Here is a 20,734-nt window from a genome sequence, read left to right as displayed (position 1 = left end):
AAAAAAAAAACATCAAATCTTTGCTACTTCTCTTTGGTCGTATCCGTATATATGTTCTTTCTTATAAGCAAAAAATAATCGCTTTCATAAACTCAGATTTGTTTCTCTTTTGTTTCCAATGGTGGAAGAAGACAAGTGATGTGTGTTCTGTTCTTGGAGTTTAGTTTCTCTTCCTTATGATTCATTCATCAATCTGAGAAGATCAATATCAAATCTCTGTTTCTTCCTCTGTCTCTCTTAAGTCAAAACCCATTCTACTTCTTCTTCTCTTTGAGATCAGTCACAAAGTTGAGCTTTGTTACAGAAGATTCCTAGTGAGACACAAGAAAATGCAGAGACAGAGACATAAGCGTTCTAAGAGGTTTGTCAATTTCAAGACTTTCTTCTTCTTTAGCTCTGTTTTTTTTTAGCTTCAATGTTACTTGTTTCTTAGCGATTTCTCAAATTTGACAACATGGGTTGTCTAAGTTTAGTCAGATGCTAAGTTATTTCGTTGCTGGATGGGTCAAAGTTTGAGTCTTTTGTAGGTTTTAGGACTAAAAAAGGTTGAAGCTTTTATGTACTTGTTATAGAAATGTGGTTTTGTTTCTGGCTAGTTCTGTTTTAGAATCTTTGTTTATATATATATATATATATATATTCTGGGTTTTGATTCTTGGAATCTTGATTTCACTTATTGTAGTTGTACTGTTCCTGAAAAGAAAAAGCTTGAAGATGAGAATAGCATTGACTGTTCTCTTAATGCTTCTCAACGCCTCAAGCTCGTGAGTTAAACTTTAAACCCAACTTCTCATTTTGATTTATGATTTTTTTTTTTCAAAAGCTCACTTCAGAACAACGTAATCTTAGCTTCTCTCAACTATTTTGTTTTTATCAACAGGACTTACCTCGTTGCGGTGAAACGAAGAAGGATCTATCCCCGGATGTAAAATTCAAGAGCTCTTTGAAGCAAGAGGTTTGTATATATTGGTAGCTCTCTTTACTCCAAGATCATTTGTTTCATTCACATAATTGATTTCTTTATGATCTTTGGTTACATTTAGATTCAAGAGCTTGAGAAAAGATTGCAAAACCAGTTTGATGTCCGCGGTGCGTTAGAGAAGGCATTAGGCTATAAGACACCTTCTCGAGACATCAAAGCTGACTCAACACCAAAGGTAAAGTAATCAGTTTCTTATGTAAAATAGGTGACACAATGTTGATATTATTGTGCAGCTCATGCTCATGAATTGGTTTATATATTTTTCTTGCAGCCTCCAACAGAATTGATCAAGGAAATCGCAGTGCTGGAATTGGAAGTTTCACATTTGGAACAGTACCTTCTATCTTTGTACCGTAAAGCATTTGATCAACAAACATCTTCTTTATCTCCACCAACATCGAAACAACATAGCTCGACTTCACCTAAGTCCACTCTCAGAGGAAAACGTCTAGACTTCTCAACAACACCTGATGAATCTCGGTGTTTCTCCTTTGACAACAGACTGAAGAGTCCACACTTGGTTGAGAAGGAACTAGAGTCTCCTAACATTAGATGCAGACAAGAAAGCTTAGCCACGCAACCTCGGTGTTTCTCGTTTGACAATAGACTGAAGGAACCTGGTTCTGCTGGTCGAACATTCAACCAAGAAAACTCAAGAATGGATTCTCAGTGTTTCTCCTTTGACAATAGAGTGAAGGAACCTGGTTCTGCTGCTCGGCAGTTCAATCAAGAAAACTCAACAATTGATTCTCGGTGTTTCTCCTTTGACAATAGACTAAAAGATCAATGTTTTGTTGAGAAGGAAGACATTGATTCATGTGTTCGCCGTTGCCAATCCTCTCTTAATCAACGTTCCACCTACAAGAACCGAATCTCTCCACCAGAAGACTCGGTATTCGCTTGCCACTCCCAACCATTGTCCATACATGAAGTAAGAGTCTCATTGAAATGGTTCTATCATCTTGTATTTACCTTAAGAGTTTATAAAGTCTGTAACTTTACTCTTGTTTGATGCAACAGTATATACAAAATGGATCAAATGCTGCAAGCCTTGCAGAACACATGGGAACTAGGATATCAGATCACATATTTATGACTCCAAACAAGTTATCAGAGGAAATGATAAAATGTGTATCTGCTATATACTCTAAGCTAGCAGATCCACCATCGATAAACCATGGTTTCTCATCACCTAGTTCATCTCCATCTTCAACAAGCGAGTTTTCACCTCAAGACCAGTATGATATGTGGAGTCCAAGCTTCAGGAAAAACTCGTCTTTCGATGATCAGTTTGAGTTTAGCGGACCTTATAACTCAATGATCGAAGTGTCACAGATTCATCGAAACCATAGGAAAGGACGTGACCTTGACTTGATGAATCGAAACTTCAGGTCAGTCTTTAAATTCTCAGCTATCAGAGTTTTCCTTTTGTTCTTCTGCTCAACTTTTATGCTGATGGTAGTCATTGGTTTGTACTTTTACAGCTTACTTATTAAGCAACTGGAAAGTGTTGATCCGAGAAAGCTCACTCATCAAGAGAAACTTGCCTTCTGGATTAACATACATAACGCACTTGTGATGCATGTACGCAGCTTTCTCTCTGCTCTTTTGATCTAACCTCTTGTCTTCTTTTTTACTGTAGTTTACTAACTTACAATGCGTTTTTCACCATTGCAGACATTTCTAGTAAATGGTATTCCACAGAACAATGGGAAGCGTTTTTTACTGCTCTCCAAGGTAATGTTACTAACACTCTTCTTGGTCTTCTTGGTCTCCAAGGTAATATTACTAACAACTCTTCTTTGTCTCTGCTTGACATTTTCCAGCCAGCTTACAAAATAGGAGGTCGCACGGTAAGCATAGAAGCGATACAAAGTTATATTCTTCGCATCAAGATGCCTCGTCCTGGCCAGGTAAGGCCGCCTTCTTGTGTATCTCTAAACTCAATATTGTTAATGTGACTTTGTCTAAAGCTTTTTTCTCTTCTATATGTAGTGGCTGAAGTTATTACTTATTCCGAAAAAATTCAGAACAGGAGATGAACATCAAGAATATTCCCTTGACCATTCTGAGCCTCTCTTATTCTTTGCACTTTGTTCAGGCAACCATTCAGATCCTGCGGTAAGTAGAGAAAGAAGGTTACACTTCTGTTATATCTTCTTTGAAAGAAACAGAGAGATATTAAATGTGCTTCTTTGTTTTGGCTGCAGATTCGTGTTTATACGCCTAAGGGAATATACCAAGAGCTAGAAACTTCAAAAGAGGAATACATCCGTGCAATGTTTGGTGTGAAAAAAGACCAGAAGCTAGTCTTACCAAAGATCATTGAGTCTTTTAGCAAAGATTCAGGTTTGAGTCAAGCGGCATTGATGGAGATGATTCAAGAATGCCTTCCAGAGACAATGAAGAAAACTATAAAGAAACTTAACTCAGGGAGATCCCGAAAGAGCATTATCGAATGGACGCCTCATAGTTTCGTGTTTCGGTATTTGATATCCAGAGAACTTGTTAGATGAATAATTCTTTAAAGGGTTTTGATATCAGGGTCTCAGTTTCTTGGTAATGTTATTGGTGAAGTATATAGGAGAATGTATTGTGGAGTGTAGAAAGTAGAAATAGAAATTAGAGGAAACACTGCCTGCCGTTTCTTGGTTACCAATCCGGGATGATGTTTTGGCTCTTGTATTGTCTTTTGTTGCAGAAGAATAGACTATTGTACATACAACAAAATCAATTCCCTTATTTATTATTTGTGACATTAACGTACGATATTAGTTTACATCATATTTTTCAGCAAGTATACAATCCAATTATAGATTGAACCTATATACAAAAGTTAAAGAGTCAGCTACATTCACACTAACACCTAGATTTTTTTTTTTTGACATTCACACTAACATCTAGATTGAACTATATAAAATTTTTCTCTAATCACGTACGCCCCATGATACTAGTGTAAACAAGTCACCATTCTTAAAGCATAAAAATGAATTGTTTTGAAAGGTGAAGGACATCAACAAACCCAAAAGCTTTTCTTAGTGGTGGGATATTATTTATACACACACTTGCAATAAAATTTGGTGGATAAGCTTTTTTTTTTTTTGAACGTAAACTTTTGTTTTTTTCTTTTGTCAAACTTCTCTGTCTTTTTCTTTTCTTTTCTTTCTTTTCATGGTGTTTTGGGGTTTCTTTCTTTTTCATATACACTTTAAAGTGCTCATATATAAAAGAGTGTTTTCTCTTTATGTTTACGTTACATTTATATTTAGCCTTTTCTTTGATATCGCCTGATAATAATAATGTATATCGTAGTAGAGTGAGATACATGATTTTATAAATAAAATTAATAGACAAAAAAAAAAAAGATAAAAGAAGAAGTGGGCTTCTAAAAGTAGGCCATAATGGTTTGGCACCGCACGTACCGTCGTCTCATTAAAGTCATGTCCAAACTTATAATTACTCCCATTCTTTTGTTTCCACATTCATTATTGCTTTCCACCATTTGCTAGTGTATTTGACCTAGTTGACATGCACTCTACCAAACTACTAAAAACACATGTAACCAAATAAAAACCAAACCAAATCGAATCGAAATATTTAGTTCAACATCGTACCGAATCTTCTATGTAAACCGATTATTATTCTAATGGGAAAGCAAAATAACCATAACCGAACTGAAACAATTTTAGTGTAATTAGAAAATATGTATTTGTGGTAAAATTAAACCAAAATCCAAACAGTAAACCAAATCAAAATTACATCAAACCGAGTGAAATTAAAACAGAAATAAATTGGTTTTATTTGGTTCAGTAATGAGTTTCCATAGAACAAATCAAACCGAGATAATAAGCAAACTCAAAACCAAAACCGGATTACCCAAACAGAGACATATGCCATAGAAATCTCACATCGAATCAGAAATCAAGTACGTGATGTGGTTCAATCAGATAACTTATCAATCAATCAATAGCTGTAAGCCTCTAAGCAAAATTTAAATCCAAAACAAAATAAAATCATATGTCACCGTAATCCCAAAGAATTGACTTCGTCATAATGTATCGATGGGACCAAATCGGGTGATGCCTCTCAAACCTAACGCCCCTAATGCGTAGGGTCGTCACTTAAAAGTCAAATTACTGAGTCTATGTGATGTCTCTCATGTCTCATTGCAGTTAGTCATTATGCGTGATTCATAGTGTCACTATTATCCATTACCTATCAAACTCATACAATAAATGTGGGATCATGTTAGGCTAACTTATCTAGTTATTCTTTAAGTTATTGACATTAGATTTTCACAGTTTTGGAATATTTGGTTTTTTAATTCACCAATGCAACTAGTGACAAAAATTCTCTTCTGTAGACCATGTGAAATGCCAACTTCTAAACTGGTCACTAGAAGTGGTCACTGTAAATGTTAAACTGACAACAAGATCGAATCTTTTTTACAAAGTTTCATAATTAGTTTGTTGTTTTACTCCATGGTTTATTGTGTTATACAGATTTTTTTTTCTTTTTCTTTTGTTTTGTTTGGTTGTTTACCTTCCAATCAAAATACTAGTCATGTGAATCAAACACATGGTCCTTTCTTATCCACAAAATGTAATCTAACTTGGATTAATACTATAGTCATCTTAATCTTTCTATATATGTATAAGTATAACAAAGCCATCTTATTCTTAATATCATGGACCAACCGATTAGATGTGAGTTTGATTGGGTATAGCGGAACCAATAATTGTCAGAGAAACACATCGGATGTAAAAGTGTAATTAGATCAAATCAAACGTTGCTAAGAAAATGAAACAAATTGAATGTGACTATTTTATATTTTATAATCTTTTATATTAGTCCATAAGATCCACCAAACGTTTTTCAATAACTATGATTAGAATTTTAGACAATTTATTTTTTACGTTGTTTTGTTTGTGTGTGCGTTTCAAAGTGTGGTCCATAAAACGTGACAAAACAAAAATTAATAGTTCTGCAGCGAGATTTTGACTGTACAAATCTATACCACCACTACTAAAGATCACAATGCACTCAAACTCTATATTTGGTGAATGCTAATGTGCAACACATACCGTTCACCCGTAATGCACTTATTAGTAAATTTGTAACTTTGATCCGTAATAAGGGTCTCTTTTTTTTTTTTGTTCGAAAGTCTAAAATATAAAATCCTCTAATCATATGATATGAACCAAAGTACAATCACTTTTTCCCACGTTGCAAAATGCAATGTGCATTACAACAATATGCTCCTCCAATAATAATAACCACACTACATGCTATTCACAAACTTAACCCTAAAATATTAACTAAATTACCAAACTACCCTTCACTACTCTTCTATCTTACTCAACTTCGCCGCATACTTCCTCCTCCCGCTACCACCACCACCGCGTCTTTTCCCGTTCCTTGTCTCTCCATCAGATCCCACCGCCGAGACTCTACGTGCCGAAAAGATCACCGGAGATACACATTTCCGACGACACCTGCATTTATCTCGGCCACAAGAACCACCACTTCTCATGAGAGCAGAGCTAGCTTTAACAGCCAATGCAGCCATCTCCTCGGCTTTAAGAGAATGATGAAGCGCGCTGAGAGGAAGAGCGAAGTAAAGCTGACCAAGCTGAAACTCCTCGTCGGCGCTAATGGCGGATACGGCGTTGTCGAAGTCCATATCATCGGCGTTACAAATGAAACACATCGGATTCTTCTGTAGCACGTAACCGACTTTGACCGGGCTCGTGAACTCCATCATCCTCCCGTCTTGTAAGATCAGCTTCGCCGTTGCCACTTGTGCCGACTCGTACGAGCTGCATATACCCATGGTTTTTTTGGTCTGACTCAGTGAGTCGACTCGTTTACCGGCCAATATAAAGGGAATAGTTAGAAAGGAGATGAGAAGTGAAAGGTGCTTTTGTGTGTAATTTATATAAAAGGATGTGTGCCACGTAGGAATTTTCGTCGTTTTGTGATTATGTGTATGTTTTTAATATTGTTTTTGAAGTTTGAACGACCAGTGGGGGCAATGACAGGCTGTGTAAGTAAGTTGGGAGGATGACAGCTTTGTGTTGTGATTTTGTTTACCCTTTGGTTTGGTGTTTAATTACCAGTTTAGGGGCTGTGTTTTTGTGAATCAAACTCGTTCGCTAATGATCTGTTCAACTAATGACCTCTCTTTTCTTGGGATAATTATAAGACAGTATATATAAAAGTGGACTGATTGATATGAGAATGGAAAAGTATGTATGATATAGGAGAATTTTTTTGAAAAAATATTGTATAGAAAGATGTTTAATCGGAAGCGTTAAACAGGAAAATGTATCATAATCCGTTTAGAAAATTTTAGTTTCGTTGATTTCTCAAACTAAAATTTTAAAGATTGTTATACATTCAAATTCTTGTTTGGTTGATTTCTCAATACCTTTTTTTGTCTTCATCTTGATTTCTTTCACACTTTCAAGTGTTTAACCTCTTATTGCGTAGTAGCCTCTTTAATGTTATTATGATAGATAGAGGTATTAAAGAAGTTGTGGCAAGAATTAATAGGATAGTGGAGTTAGTGAAAACAATAATATCTCATACAGCAGTATGTCATGACTACTAATTAACTATAGGCTGCCAAATTATGAGTGCAAATTGACTATAAATTAATCTAACAAGATTTATCAATGTATATGGTAGTTGGGAAGTGTTAAGATAAGGTTTGTTGAACTCGAAAAGTAATTATATTTTTCTTTTGATTACCGTTCAACCTTTGTTCGAGTATATTTGTTTCTTTTTGTAATTCTATTCTATCTACATCAACCATATGTTATGTTCATGATGCATTTAATAGTTTTGTTTAAGGAGTAGTATATATCTGATGTTGATCGATGTGGGGATGTGTTATATAATAAATAAGTTACATGATCTGAAATTTATTAATGTCATCTGATGATAACAAATACTCATAAAAAATATATGAAAAAAAGAAGGACCATGCGTTTATTATATGGTTCTCATTTATTAGGTAAGTTGCAAATTTCTTTAACGCATTCTTTTTCATTTACGTACGTACGTGAAGAGATGATTAGCTTTGCTACACTTTAAGCCTATGATTTTTGATGGCCAAGAAGCTACGAGATGCAAACCATTGAATGTTATTTAATTTCATTGTCGAGTATGTATGGATGGACGTACACTAAGACTTAATTGGCAAATTATTCATTAGATTCGTCGTTTCGATATTGTAATATACTCTAATCCTTCCCATCGTATATATGATCATGGTTTTGTGGAAGTCTTAAACGTTTTTAATACTTTAGTTTCATCGTCTGTATTCGTACTTAAGAAGTAGAGGAATATCATATCATTAGTTAATTTTAATCACAATAGAATATAAATTATATAATTGTGATAGCGAAACGGAATGTAATTAAAAACAAAACTATATCTAAACTAAACATTGATGTTACTGTTTTTACCTAAACATCTGTAGTGTTTTGGTTGTATATATATGTTTTATTGGTAACTTAGTAATCTCTGATTTTAGTTAATGAGAAATATAACATTGAAAAAAAAAACCCTTAACAGAAATTGTTAATTGTCAAAATAAAAATTAGAATTGGTGACTCTTACGTGGACGGTGGCAAAAATCCAGAGTGATTGGGATATATGACGGTTGTGATAAGTGTGATTTGGTGGAAGAACAAATTTGAAGAAGTAAAACTTGAGCTTGGGTTTCAAGTCGACCTACTACACACATACATAAATGTCACATCCACAGTTCTACTTATATGTTCATCATTACTTATTAACTTTGTACCACATTTTGATTACGAATGTATAACATGCATCATCATTACTTATTAACTTTGCACCACATTTTGATTACGAATGTTATAACATGCATCATCATTACTTATTAACTTTGTACCACATTTTGATTACGAATGTATAACATGCAGCTTACATGCTCAAGCTTAGATAGTTCATTAATAATATATATGTGAAGTTGATGTTAAAAGCAAAAGAGAAAAAGTTTTATTTGTGGTCTTCATAAGGAGGACGGTGACAAAACAAAACAATCCTAACGATTGGGATTATATGACGTGGCTAAATCTGCCACGTTACAAGACGAACGCAACGACGTGTCTCCTTCAATAAGCGTTGTCCTACCTCTCTGAATTCGACAACTTGTTGCAGAACAGGGAAGTCAGCTTGTCAAGTCCCCCTTATAACCGGGTCACATCTCTTTTTCATATATTTTCTTTGTACATCAAATTAGAAATATAGATTTATGTTTTTTCTTTATATTTATAATTTGTTTTTGAAGTGTAGTTATTAAGAATTGATGGTTGTTGATTAGCTGTTATGGAGTTTAAGTGATGATGATGATATGATGGGTCAATGGGTTAATTGTCAACTAAGCACATTGATGCCAACCGCAAGTGACTTGTGTTCCCTAATAAACTTCTAATTTATCTATATTTTTAGCATATTATACTCCAACATTCATCCCGCATTAAGAACACACTGTTTGGTGATTACTTAAGGAAAGGTGGATAACAAAAGTAGATTAAAAAAAAATATTAATACATAACTAAGTCTTCTGAGTTTGAGTTTTCTCGTGCAGTGGAAGGAGAAACAGATAGGCATGTTGTTGATTTGGAAGTTTAATTAATTTTGTTGTAGGCTTCGTAGACTTGGAATGTCTATAATAATATGCTTGCTGGCTATGATATATACTTGTAATTTGTGTTTTTATTCTTACAGAATAATTTGGTCTCTTTTATAAATACTTGTGTCTGTCCATACGTGTGCGTACTTTATTGATTTATTTGTGAATATGATTTTTAATTATGCGTAAATTGTCTTTTGCATTGAGTAAAAAGATTTTTCTTTTACGAAATTTCAGTAACTTCTGAGAAGCTTCATGGACGATACATTAATCTCTCACCCCCAAAAGGTAGTATATATAACTTCTTTTGATAAAGTTTAAAAATATTGAACCAGTCGTTACCTTTCACCTTTGTTTGACTAACTGAAATGATTTTCTTTTCGTAATTTAAAAAATATATTTTAAATTTAACATTCTATTTTTTTAATTTGATTTTATTTGATTTGTATCTTGGTGTATAGTTTGTTAATTGTTAAATAAAAACTTATTGTACAGTTTGCTTTTTTTGTTTTTTTTTTAACATTGTTAGAAAAATATCTTTTGACGCCCTAAATTTTGGTTCTCGCTCCGTTTTTTTTTAATGACAGTTATCGTGATATCAACATTACACTAGCCGAAGAGCCTTTTGCACCTTATGGTATGGCCGTTAGGGTCTTCTTCACCGGCATAAAAAACTTGGTTCCATCTCTCTTTTACAAAAGGTTGAAGCCCTAAAAGAATAACTATGGCCCAGTGGCCCAGACAAAAGAAAAATGGTATCTACGAAAATATACAGTATAAGCGAATTTGAATACGTAAGAACATGAATTTCAATGTTCGTTAATGTCCTTCAAAAAAAATTGTAAACTAATTAGCGACACACAACACAAGAGCTAATCGACAAGAATAAAAAGAATATTCTCTCATACTAGAAAGCCATTCCTTGAGTTATACGTCTTAGAATTCTCTCATATTTTTATGATGATTTGGATACACGAAACTACTTCAACAAGTCCATTTTCTTTGTTATATATATTTCAACAAAACTAGCATATTGATATCATAGACTCATAGCAGTCGTGCTTTTTGTTATGTTGGAAGAGCTTTCTTCCAAGATATATTATTAAAGTTAAATATATTGTAATCAATTTTATTTAATTTGGTATTTTTGTATAAAAATTCGGTTTGCATTCGAATTGATAATTTAGGGTTGGTAGGATCTTCTGCCTACCTTTAAACAAAACATTTATATAATTCTCCATAAATTATCTTCTGCAAATTGGAAACGATAGTAAATTGTAAACACACACAATTTAATAGTAAAACCCTAATTAAACATTAACCAATACTATTTGAAAGCCTTTAAAAGATATATAATTTCAAAATTTTGATATTTTTATTCACGGCGACTAAAAACAAGACACAAGATCCGTCTTCGACACCTTATAAGACCACCAATCACAATATCAGCAAGATCGTTGGGTACTTTCTTAGTAGAAGAGGGAAGCAAATGCGGAGAAAAAAGGGTAGAAAGAGAGAATATAAAGACAAATGGTGTAAGTCAATTTGTCCTTTTGAGTGAATGAGTTTTTGAAACCACCACAAGCTTTAGTGTGTCTATCTAGAAGGTAAAAGCTCGTCAGAAGACTCACATTACCTCCCGTATATTTCAGGTCGTCTCTGAATGCATCCACTAAATCCCTCGGTGTAGCCACAATAAAAAGAATCGTTGCACTTGGGATCTCTAGCAATTCTGCAAGTTTTTTAACTTATAGTTAAGGAATGTACACTTGAACCAGTTTCTTGGAGTTGAGAAAACAGAAAACAGTAATCGAAAACACTAAACCGTAAGCGTACCAGGAAAATGGTTTGGTAAAAAAAGCCTGAGAACAACTGTAAAGAGTGCGATCCATTTCCCAAATCCCGCCCTGCGAACACACAAATCGAATACTTAATCCAATTGTTACATGCTTAAGAGTCAAGAACAAAAAGCTTACCTAAAAAATTGGAAAATAACGAGAGGAAGGCTAGCGCAGAGGTAGGGAGCTAATAGTGAAGTCAACATGTTGTTTGGGTACTTCCATTTCGTTCCATCCAAAATCATCAGGAAACTTTTAACCACATAAAAGGTAATAAACATATATATAAGATGAAGAGTAAGTTATACATAAATCGTATAGTTTAAAACATGAAAAAATATGACTGACACAGCAGCGAAGCACGCGACCCATCTTAGGAACAACGTGATCATAACTAGGACTCCGTTGCTGTGGCTTAGCTTCTCTGCCGCGACTTGAAACTCAGCCAGGAACTCAATCTTTTCCATTTCAATTTATTATAAAAGAAACCAAAATAATAAAATCAGAAGCAAAGCAGAACTCAAGTTATAAAAAGGAGAGACAGAACAAGTAGATGACCCAAAACCGAAGTCTTCGTCTTAGAATCCAAAAAAAAAAAAAAACCTTGTGTATATGTCACGGATAGCTAATATTATTAATCCAATATTTTTTAGGTAGCCATCCATAGTTGAACAAGTCTTGAGAAGAACATTCCAAAGAACACCATATCTACCGGTTTCTAGTTACAATTTTTTCTCTAACGTCTTCAATTTTTATTAAGTTGACATCTTATTCATGTTTAGAGAAAGTAAAACACATACAAAATTAAATAAAAAATATACGATATGTTTTCTTACATATACGTTACTCGCTAATACGTTAAGAACATGTAGAGTCACAATGCTCAGGTAGGATTCTTGTCGAATTGACTACTACAAGAAGTAAGGAACCATCTGTACATGATCTCTAACTTGTTGGCTCGTTATGAAGGGAATTTATAATCTTCATATCACGTGAAAACTCTTATGGTTCGCCACGGAAAAACAAGTTGCGAAGCGCCTCCACGTATATCTATGGACAAGACCATTGCCAAGTTGCCAACTACATGACCGGTTACAGAATTTTGACTTTAGTCAAGGCTAAAATGTGTCGCACCTCACGAATTGCTTCATGAGAGTCATCATATAATAACAAAGTTGCTGAATTTTTTGGGGCTAAAAGTTGATTAAAATAATTATATAAAATGGATTCCCTTATTCTTTAATTACTTCTTTTATTATTACCCACTCTCTAAGAATCTGAATGGAGATGACGTGTCACGTCAATAGACAATGAAAATTATTTTGTTATCTTGTTGTATATATCATCATCATATCGAAGTCTTTTTTTTGTCACCTAAAAAAAATGGCTTCGACTGTTTCGCTTTCTTTACTCAGCGGTGGTTGCGGAGCTCTCCAGGCACGTTGCGCACGCACTGCGTATGTTAGCCCACGAGCAGCGCATCCTAGCAAACCAGCGCCTCCTACGTTTTCACTATCCGGCGCCTCTCGTAGGAATATGTTGTTTTCTTTAACGGCTGCGACGGTGGTGACGGGACTTCAGCCCGCATCAATGGCGGAGGATATTCCGTTTTTCGGTATAAGAAAGAAGCTGAAGAAGGCAGAAGAAGAAGCGGTGGAGATCGTTAAAGAAGGTTTCGAGACGGCGGAGAAAGGAGTTGATGCGGCGGAGAAAGGATTAGAAGCGGCGGAGAGAGGTGTAGAGACAGCGGAGAAGGAAATCGTGACCGCGGTTAGTTTTAATGGATTGACACAGGCCGGAGCAGTCGTGGCCGCTGAGTTCATCGGAGTTCTCCTCGCCACGTCAGTGGTGAATGGGATTTTAGGACCAGAAGCTCAGAAATCGTAGGATTGAAAGATTCTAATGTACTTTTTGTGTTGGAAATTAAAGAAAGATTTGTCTAATTTTTTTTGTGTTAATCAGGTTTTGTAATATCATAATGACATAAAGTCATAAACCCCATAACGCAGAGACGAAAAAGATAGAAATTATGTGGTCTATTTTGTTTCTGTTTTCATTTTTATTTCCATCGACAAAAAACTAAATTGTGTGGCTCATATTATAAATATACATAGCTATTAAACGTTTCAGTTGCTCTCTGATTTTGATGGCACTCTTCGGTCGATATGATAATAATATAATTATTTTATTTTAATTTTAAAATGTTTATTAGAATGTGGACTTTTGATATACTATTATACTTAATACTTCCTCTGTTCCAAATTATAAAAAAAAATTAGTTTTTTTTTTGTTCCATTCTATAGGATTTTTTTTATTGGTTAAATATTTTAAATAAATATTTAATCATATATTTTATGTAAAAATAACAAAACATTTATGATTTCTTAAACCTTGATCTTTTAGCTAGAAAATCTTATATATTGGAACAGAGGAAATATCACTTTGGTATACTATATTGTGGATTTTATTTCCAATAATTTATCATGACACTATTAAAACTTATTTCAAACACTAGATTTTCATGAAGTATATAAGAATTAAAATCTTGATTGAATAACACAAAACTTTAGAATTTTACATATAAGATGTATGAATATCATTCATGTTCAATAACACCAAACTTTAGAAATTCATGTTCAATATAACAGAATTTTACATTTGCCCTGATTTTTTTTCCTTTTCTTTGGACATAGTTTTAATGCATAATTTAAAATCAAAGGTAGTATTAGGCGGTAATTAAACTATGTTAAAATCCATGATTCACATTTTGTTAATTTTGCCTGATAGGGTTGTTTAAGAATTAAGTAAACTTGGCGATGTTAAATGTGGACAGCACCAAATTGCAGCAAGAGCATAATGGGTTTAGGTTTTACAGTGTTTCTCATTTTAACATTTCATTTTTGTGTATATAAAGGAAAGCGTGAAGATAATGTAACCAGGAGATCAAATGTTATTAGCTCAATTAATAAAGACTCTAAGACAAAATTTAGAAGTCGTCAGTTCGAGTAACATTTGAAAAGAGACCAAATAAAATGTTATAATCCCTATTTTGAAGAGATGTACGAAAGGTTGAATTTTTTTAGTTATTTGAAAGAAAAAGAAAAAAAAATATAGTCGAGAAGCTCTCCTGACACCTGAAGGAAATGCTCATATGTTATTGTAGAGTATTCAAGCATCGAGTCACGGATAGAGGATCAAAGAAAAGGACCTTGTTGGTTGTTGGTTGTTGCTTCTCGCATAGTTTTTTACTAAGCGAGATTTGTGTTTTTTGTGTTCTATATTTTTTCAGACAATAAATACATTGGAAAAGAAAGCAAAATGGAGAGATATATTGATAACGAAAAAATACATAACAAAGGCTTAAAATCCACGTTTACAGAATTTATTCTTCCTTTTTTTTTAATTAAAAGAAAGAAGAAGAGGTTTATCGAGAGAATGCGCGGAGTACTCAAATATGTCATTGTACAGTACTCAAGGGCCAATTCATGAAAAGATCATCTTGCTTGTCACAAACCTTGTGACACAAGGTTATTAATAAAACAATATCACTATCATGATCTAGTCTTTGAAGTCCATTTTCTCGCATATGATTAATGATACGCTTAATCGGGGTCAATCATACGCGAGAAATAGACTTCAGAGACTAGCATGATCATGATAGTGATATTGTTTTATTAATAACCGTGTGTCACAAGGCTTGTGACAAGCAAGATGATCTTAATCGTATCATTAATATTATATATATAAAATTAATTGGAATTTAGACAGTTTTTAGGCGGTTCAGGCGTTTACAAATAAAACATTATATATATAAAATTGAGATATATATATATATATTTGGGCCTTTGTTGGACCAAATCTTTGAAATCAGGATTATTATCTATACTCTCAGATATATGTATTTTGACTTAGAGAAAATTTCAGTTTTGCCCCTCTGTGTCTTCTCTTTCCTTCTCTCTTAACGACAAAACCGATCAAAAAAAATTTCTGCCGCCGATCAAAATTTTTGTTTTTCTTCTGACCAAAACCATGGCTTCTCAACTTCTCATCAATACCATCTTCACCACTTTCAACACCAATTATTTGGCATCCAAAACACAAAATCTCTCTCAACCAAAACCATGGATTCTCTGATCTAATAAATCCAAAATCATGGCTTCGCTGATCCAATAAACAAAGAACCTCTCTCAATCTCTATTTCGTTGTGCATGAAGAAATCTAAACCCTAAGGGGATACTATCTTGTGAACCCAAGGGTTTGAAATCATAAACACTAAACAAATCAAAATTCTCCTTCAATATTTTATGAATCAAACGAAAAAACTGCAGAGAAGAGGGAGATAATCGGATGCCTTTATACCCATCGAAATGATTGGCGGTCAGCTGCATCGTTTGAGAGAGATCTGGCCATTCACGGCGAACCGCTGGTAAGATCTGAAGCGAAAGGAAAATTGTGTTGCAATGAGACTCAAGATTAAAACGTCTTTTGGTTAATGAGAAAATGCATGTTTTCGAGAGTCTGGACTAAACGTCCTACATTGATAAGAAATAATAAAAAAATGCCTTATTCTGTAATTGTTACATATAAAATTATATATAAATATATGTTAGAAAAATAAAAAAATAACAAATCATAAACAAAAGTTAGAAAACACATTTATTTAAATTACATTTATTTAAATTACATTAGTAACATATAAACATTTATAGTTTACATATACAGATATAAAACTTAATAATTTAAATATATGTAGTTAAAAATCAAAAATAAACTATTAAATTAAAATTTATGTAATTTTAAGCGGATCATGCGGTCATCTAGATGTCTGCTAACCGCCTAGCGCCTAGACGACCGCGTAGACCCTAATTAAAATTTCAACACCTAATCTACCTACTTACGTTATTAATTTATTACTATTAGTTACGTGTTCACTGATTACATCGAATCAAGTTTAAATCAGTGAAGGATTTAGAGACTTTTAAATTAAACGTTGTATGTAGAGCCAATAAGTAAACGCTCGCTTATCTTTTTTTTTTTTGCTTCTTCTTAATATCATACATTTCCAGTCCTATTCTTTTGGGCTAAACTAAAAGAACAAGCTAATTTCCTTCTATTTATTTGAAAAATAAAGTAAAATACTAAATACTAATATAGTTAACAAGTGTTCAACAGATTTTAGATTTTTGTCAGCCATTCAAGTTAAAGTCAAGACATAATTTGAATTTGTTATTATCAACTAAAAATCTTCACTCATTAAATAGTATCAAGTTCAAATCAATGAAATCTTTAAAGACAATATACCTTTGTTATTATAACTTAAACGTTCACTATAATTACAATGTATCATATCTGAAACAATGAAGTTAAAAATGAACGCTCAATGTATACAAACTTCAGAAATGTCAAATGCTAATTTCACATTATGTATTAAAAATTTTAAACAGTTTAAAATACTTAAGGATATGCTATAATTTTTTTTTCTTTTTTTAGATTCTAAATGTGCAAGTTAAGTTTATCAAGACCTAGTAAATTTCAGTTAAAAAATATATAACCAATATCTAAAAATAACTTATTTTTCCTACCAATGTAACTATATTTGATTTTATTTTCCTCAGCAAAATTGAATTAGTCATCTACTAACTAATCAATTGACACATTTCAAATTGTCTATCAATTACAAAAAACAATAAAAAAAAAATATTGCATGAGCGGTTAAGATATCAATTTAAACACACGATGTCTCTCATCTCTCTCTCTCTTTTCTCTCGTTGTTGTGATATAATCTAAGGTTTCTAAATCTCAACTTTTGTTGTCTCCTTAAAATTTTTCTCAGAAACATCTCTCCGTCATTTGTTCCTTAGTTTTGTAATCAATCTTCACGACTCCTCAGGCACTCTACTGGGAATATCTCTGTCTTTTCCTTTCTCCTTCATTTCCTCTCTCACTCTTTCAAAAATCCAGTAATTATTTTTAGGTCATCTAGCTTTTGTATTATATTTTTTTCTTTCTTGTCTTTTTTTGTTTGGGGAGATTTTTAAATTGTTATGAATATTTTAGGTACCTCGTTGAAGGTCATATGAGAACAGGATCGGAGGTTCTCCAACGATCGGGTACGATTTCTTAAATTATTTTGATTTAATCCATTTTATGTGGATTTCAGATTTTTTTTTTGTCCTATAATGAGATTGATTTTGGCTGAAAACTGATGTAATCCAAAATAATTAAATGTTCATAGTTATGTTTTGTTTTTATTGTTGAGAGAGTTGATGTGATATGTTTAATTAAAGGATGATCCAAATGCTCTTATTTGTTCTTGGTTCCTTGTATTTTTAAGCTAAAACGTATGTGGTTGTGTTTCTTGTGCTTCAAGGAGAGACATGTCTTACATTACATATTTCATTTGCCTTGTTTTTTATGTCTTATTCCGTTATTTTTTTTTTTTTTATTTTTTGATAGAGTTGTTTCTTGAGAGGGAATGGCTTCAACACCTTGTGCGGCATGCAAGCTCTTGAGGCGCAAATGCACTCAAGAATGTGTGTTTGCGCCGTATTTTCCACCGACTAATCCTCAAAAGTTTATATGTGTTCACCGAGTCTTTGGAGCAAGCAATGTAACAAAGATCCTTAACGATCTCCACCCTGACCAACGTGAAGAAACTGTTAATTCTCTCTTCTATGAAGCCGAGGCGCGTATACGTGACCCAATCTATGGATGCGTTGGACTCATATCCTTCTTACAACAATACCTCAAGAAAGTCCAACAGGATCTTGTCACTGCTAAAGAAGAGCTTTCTGGTTACATGGGACCTGATGCTGTGATTCCGCCGCCTTACCTTCCTCCTCTAGGTAACAATCCTCCACCCAATTTCATGATGTCTATGGAAGGAATGCCACTTGGAGTGATCCCTCAAGGAGAACCCTTGATGATACGTGAACCAAACTTGTCTCAGCAACATCAACCGCAAGATGAGCAGTTGCAATTCATGGCTTCTGATGCACAGAGAATTGCTGCAATGATGATGGAGAGAGGGGATCAACAAGGGATGTTCAATGGCTACGGAATTGACAACAATGGGTCGGTTACAGCCACGGGTTATAACCAAATGGATGTGAATGATCACGGTGCTGGTGGGTCGTTGTCTGGACCATCTCTTGCTTTAGGAAGCTTTGGTGATCCTTATCAGATGGGTCAAGAGGCAGACCATGGTCATATCAACCATGATCAAATTCAGACACAGCTCATGCTTCAGCCTCCATTACAAGAAGGTCAAGAGCAAACAGAGGTAGGACAGTTTCTGATGCAACCAATGGGACAAGAGAATCTCCATGAAGAAGAGGAGGATGGAGAGCTTGAACCACCGGTTAAATGGAGGAAATCTGAGAACAAGGAAGCTAGTTTTTAAGAGACAATTGCAATAAAAGAATCAAATACACTTTTTTCATTTCTTGGTTAGTTACTAACTCTTGAATATCTAATTTCTTTTTTAATCGACCGTATTAGTATTATTCATTCTCACTATATTTGCATCTATAAAATTCAGCATTGTCAATATGCAGCACTTCTCTATACCGATAGCGAATTTAATCCGAGGATGCCTCAGAGTTTCGCTGGGGTTTAGAATATTTGGGACTGTTGCCGAATATGGATTCTGTATAACTTCCGAAGATACAGAGGCTTACGCTGATACTTTTAACACCCTAATGATGTTTTGCTTGAAACTAATCCCGGAGGTGAATCCAAGACTAATAGTGTCAATAAATACGTAATTGGTAGCTCTTCACAACAAATCAGAGTGGCGCAGCGGAAGCGTGGTGGGCCCATAACCCACAGGTCCCAGGATCGAAACCTGGCTCTGATACAGAGTGGCTTACGGTCTTTATTTTTTGTCTTTATTTTTTGTCTTTATTTTTTTTCAGACAAAACATATTAAGATCTTTCATATGATACGTTGCTGTAAATCACTACCAAATTTAGTTTAAGATCTTAAGTTTCTGTTACAAGTACAAAAATATACGCCAAAATCTTATTGCAATTTTCTCTGTCTCGTTTGTTTTTGCGGTTAAAATAGAAGAATCTACTCAATTAAATTTTGTTTACACGTCTATGTTTTACACTATTTTACATTAAAAAAAAAACAGATACAAAACATCTACTCTAATTTTTTCACTTTATCATATGTACCATACTGTAACTTGTTCTTCATCATTAAAATCTTCTCATGTGTTGTACCGTACACTCCTTTTGATCTCTCTTTAACATCACCCAATTGCTTATGAATTTGAACTCCATACTTCTCCCACAACTTTGGAACTGTCAAGCCCATCACCAATCCTGTAAATGCCAGAGAATCAAGAAACAAACTTGATCACACTTACGGTTAATGATACTACCATTTTGAAGAACAAAAAAATAAAATTGGGACCATTTTGAGAAAATTATCAGTTTATCACTACGATCGATGTCAATAGCACACCACATGATTAATGATTAGGCTAAGGAATTTATAGTTGAATAAGTATTACGAAATCCGTTGTGTGGTGCACGACCAACGTAGTTAATTACGTACCTATGAAGAGACAAGTATGGAAATCGAGAAGCTTTCCAATTCTTGACAAGATCCAAAAACCTAAAACGGTTCTCGCGAAAACAAACCATTCACTCTCAGCACCGACTCGGAACATCCATCTATCAATTTCTTCCATTAACATCCGACAAGACCTCACTGTCTCTGTCACAAACTCCTCCGACACTTCTAACCCTGACAGCTCCGGTTCGACCCTGTCCAAAAATTAATAAAACATACATGAGCAACTAAAATTATATATAAGACCATTTTTAAAACGTAATCCGTTAAAACATGGACCGTGCGTTTGACATAAACAACTGTGCATGTCAGTCGAGCCTATCTGAATCAGAAATTATTTGTCATATAAGAATTTGTCATTTCAAATAGTTTTGAGATGGAATATTAATTACTTGCTGAGAAGGCGAAGTAAACTTCCCCAGAGGAAAACCATAGAGACAACAGCGATACCGATCCAAGAAACAATGGTTATGGAATTTAAACCATAAAAGTTGAGTAAAATCCATGTCGACGTTGAGACTGTGAGTATAGAGAAGGCTAATTTCTTCCTCCTCCATAAGTAAATATCCTCCACAATATCTTCGATGTAATTTATGAAACATATAGCAAGGAACAAAACAGAGTTAAAGTAAGAATAAAAAGCAAATTTAGTTAGTTGGTTA

The 20,734-nt window shown here is 33.9% G+C and overlaps 6 protein-coding genes and 1 non-coding gene across 8 annotated transcripts in view; 4 read left to right on the top strand and 3 right to left on the bottom strand.

The window, feature by feature from the left end:
- LOC104702894 overlaps positions 1 to 3,731 on the top strand; it is a 7,089-nt gene extending 3,358 nt beyond the window's left edge. Inside the window, exons 2-12 of one of the 2 annotated variants that reach the window (XM_010418815.2) lie at positions 165 to 361; positions 683 to 764; positions 881 to 955; positions 1,044 to 1,157; positions 1,254 to 1,913; positions 2,003 to 2,373; positions 2,467 to 2,566; positions 2,660 to 2,719; positions 2,809 to 2,895; positions 2,978 to 3,103; positions 3,193 to 3,731. In XM_010418815.2, the coding sequence (XP_010417117.1) occupies positions 330 to 361; positions 683 to 764; positions 881 to 955; positions 1,044 to 1,157; positions 1,254 to 1,913; positions 2,003 to 2,373; positions 2,467 to 2,566; positions 2,660 to 2,719; positions 2,809 to 2,895; positions 2,978 to 3,103; positions 3,193 to 3,498 (2,013 nt within the window). In that variant the 5' untranslated portion in view covers positions 165 to 329 and the 3' untranslated portion in view covers positions 3,499 to 3,731. Of the gene's footprint in view, positions 1 to 7; positions 362 to 682; positions 765 to 880; positions 956 to 1,043; positions 1,158 to 1,253; positions 1,914 to 2,002; positions 2,374 to 2,466; positions 2,567 to 2,659; positions 2,720 to 2,808; positions 2,896 to 2,977; positions 3,104 to 3,192 lie in introns of those variants that run through there. The other variant, XM_010418814.1, reaches the window with a different exon arrangement.
- Positions 6,149 to 7,097, bottom strand: LOC104702892. Its single transcript, XM_010418813.2, has one exon. The coding sequence runs from the start codon at positions 6,813 to 6,815 to the stop codon at positions 6,324 to 6,326; it is 492 nt and encodes a 163-aa protein (XP_010417115.1). The 5' UTR covers positions 6,816 to 7,097; the 3' UTR covers positions 6,149 to 6,323.
- Positions 11,030 to 12,091, bottom strand: LOC104702891 (cold-regulated 413 plasma membrane protein 3). The gene is made up of 4 exons (XM_010418812.2): positions 11,837 to 12,091; positions 11,627 to 11,740; positions 11,487 to 11,557; positions 11,030 to 11,382 (listed from the first exon to the last, which is right to left on the bottom strand). The coding sequence occupies exons 1-4, from the start codon at positions 11,953 to 11,955 to the stop codon at positions 11,120 to 11,122; spliced, it is 567 nt and encodes a 188-aa protein (XP_010417114.1). The 5' UTR covers positions 11,956 to 12,091; the 3' UTR covers positions 11,030 to 11,119.
- Positions 12,838 to 13,572, top strand: LOC104702890. The gene has a single exon (XM_010418811.2). The coding sequence runs from the start codon at positions 12,872 to 12,874 to the stop codon at positions 13,373 to 13,375; it is 504 nt and encodes a 167-aa protein (XP_010417113.1). The 5' UTR covers positions 12,838 to 12,871; the 3' UTR covers positions 13,376 to 13,572.
- LOC104702889 (LOB domain-containing protein 10-like) lies at positions 17,183 to 18,930 on the top strand. The gene is made up of 3 exons (XM_019228187.1): positions 17,183 to 17,462; positions 17,546 to 17,598; positions 17,945 to 18,930. Exon 3 carries the CDS (start codon positions 17,964 to 17,966, stop codon positions 18,888 to 18,890), a length of 927 nt encoding a protein of 308 aa, XP_019083732.1. The 5' UTR covers positions 17,183 to 17,462; positions 17,546 to 17,598; positions 17,945 to 17,963; the 3' UTR covers positions 18,891 to 18,930.
- Positions 19,275 to 19,346, top strand: TRNAM-CAU. Its single transcript has one exon. It is a non-coding gene; the product is annotated as a tRNA-Met (tRNA).
- Positions 19,548 to 20,734, bottom strand: part of LOC104702888 (reticulon-like protein B13) — a 4,793-nt gene continuing 3,606 nt past the window's right edge. The window contains exons 2-4 of the mRNA XM_010418806.2: positions 20,465 to 20,651; positions 20,055 to 20,266; positions 19,548 to 19,819 (exon numbers count right to left, since the gene is read on the bottom strand). Coding sequence (XP_010417108.1) covers positions 19,638 to 19,819; positions 20,055 to 20,266; positions 20,465 to 20,651 — 581 coding nt within the window. The 3' untranslated portion in view covers positions 19,548 to 19,637. The remainder of the gene's footprint in view (positions 19,820 to 20,054; positions 20,267 to 20,464; positions 20,652 to 20,734) is intronic.

Source organism: Camelina sativa, chromosome 7, assembly GCF_000633955.1.
Source record: "Camelina sativa cultivar DH55 chromosome 7, Cs, whole genome shotgun sequence".
Classification (NCBI taxonomy): domain Eukaryota; kingdom Viridiplantae; phylum Streptophyta; class Magnoliopsida; order Brassicales; family Brassicaceae; genus Camelina; species Camelina sativa.
The sequence above is the reverse complement of the archived record's forward strand: the minus strand, read 5'-3'. Positions and strand labels throughout refer to the sequence as shown.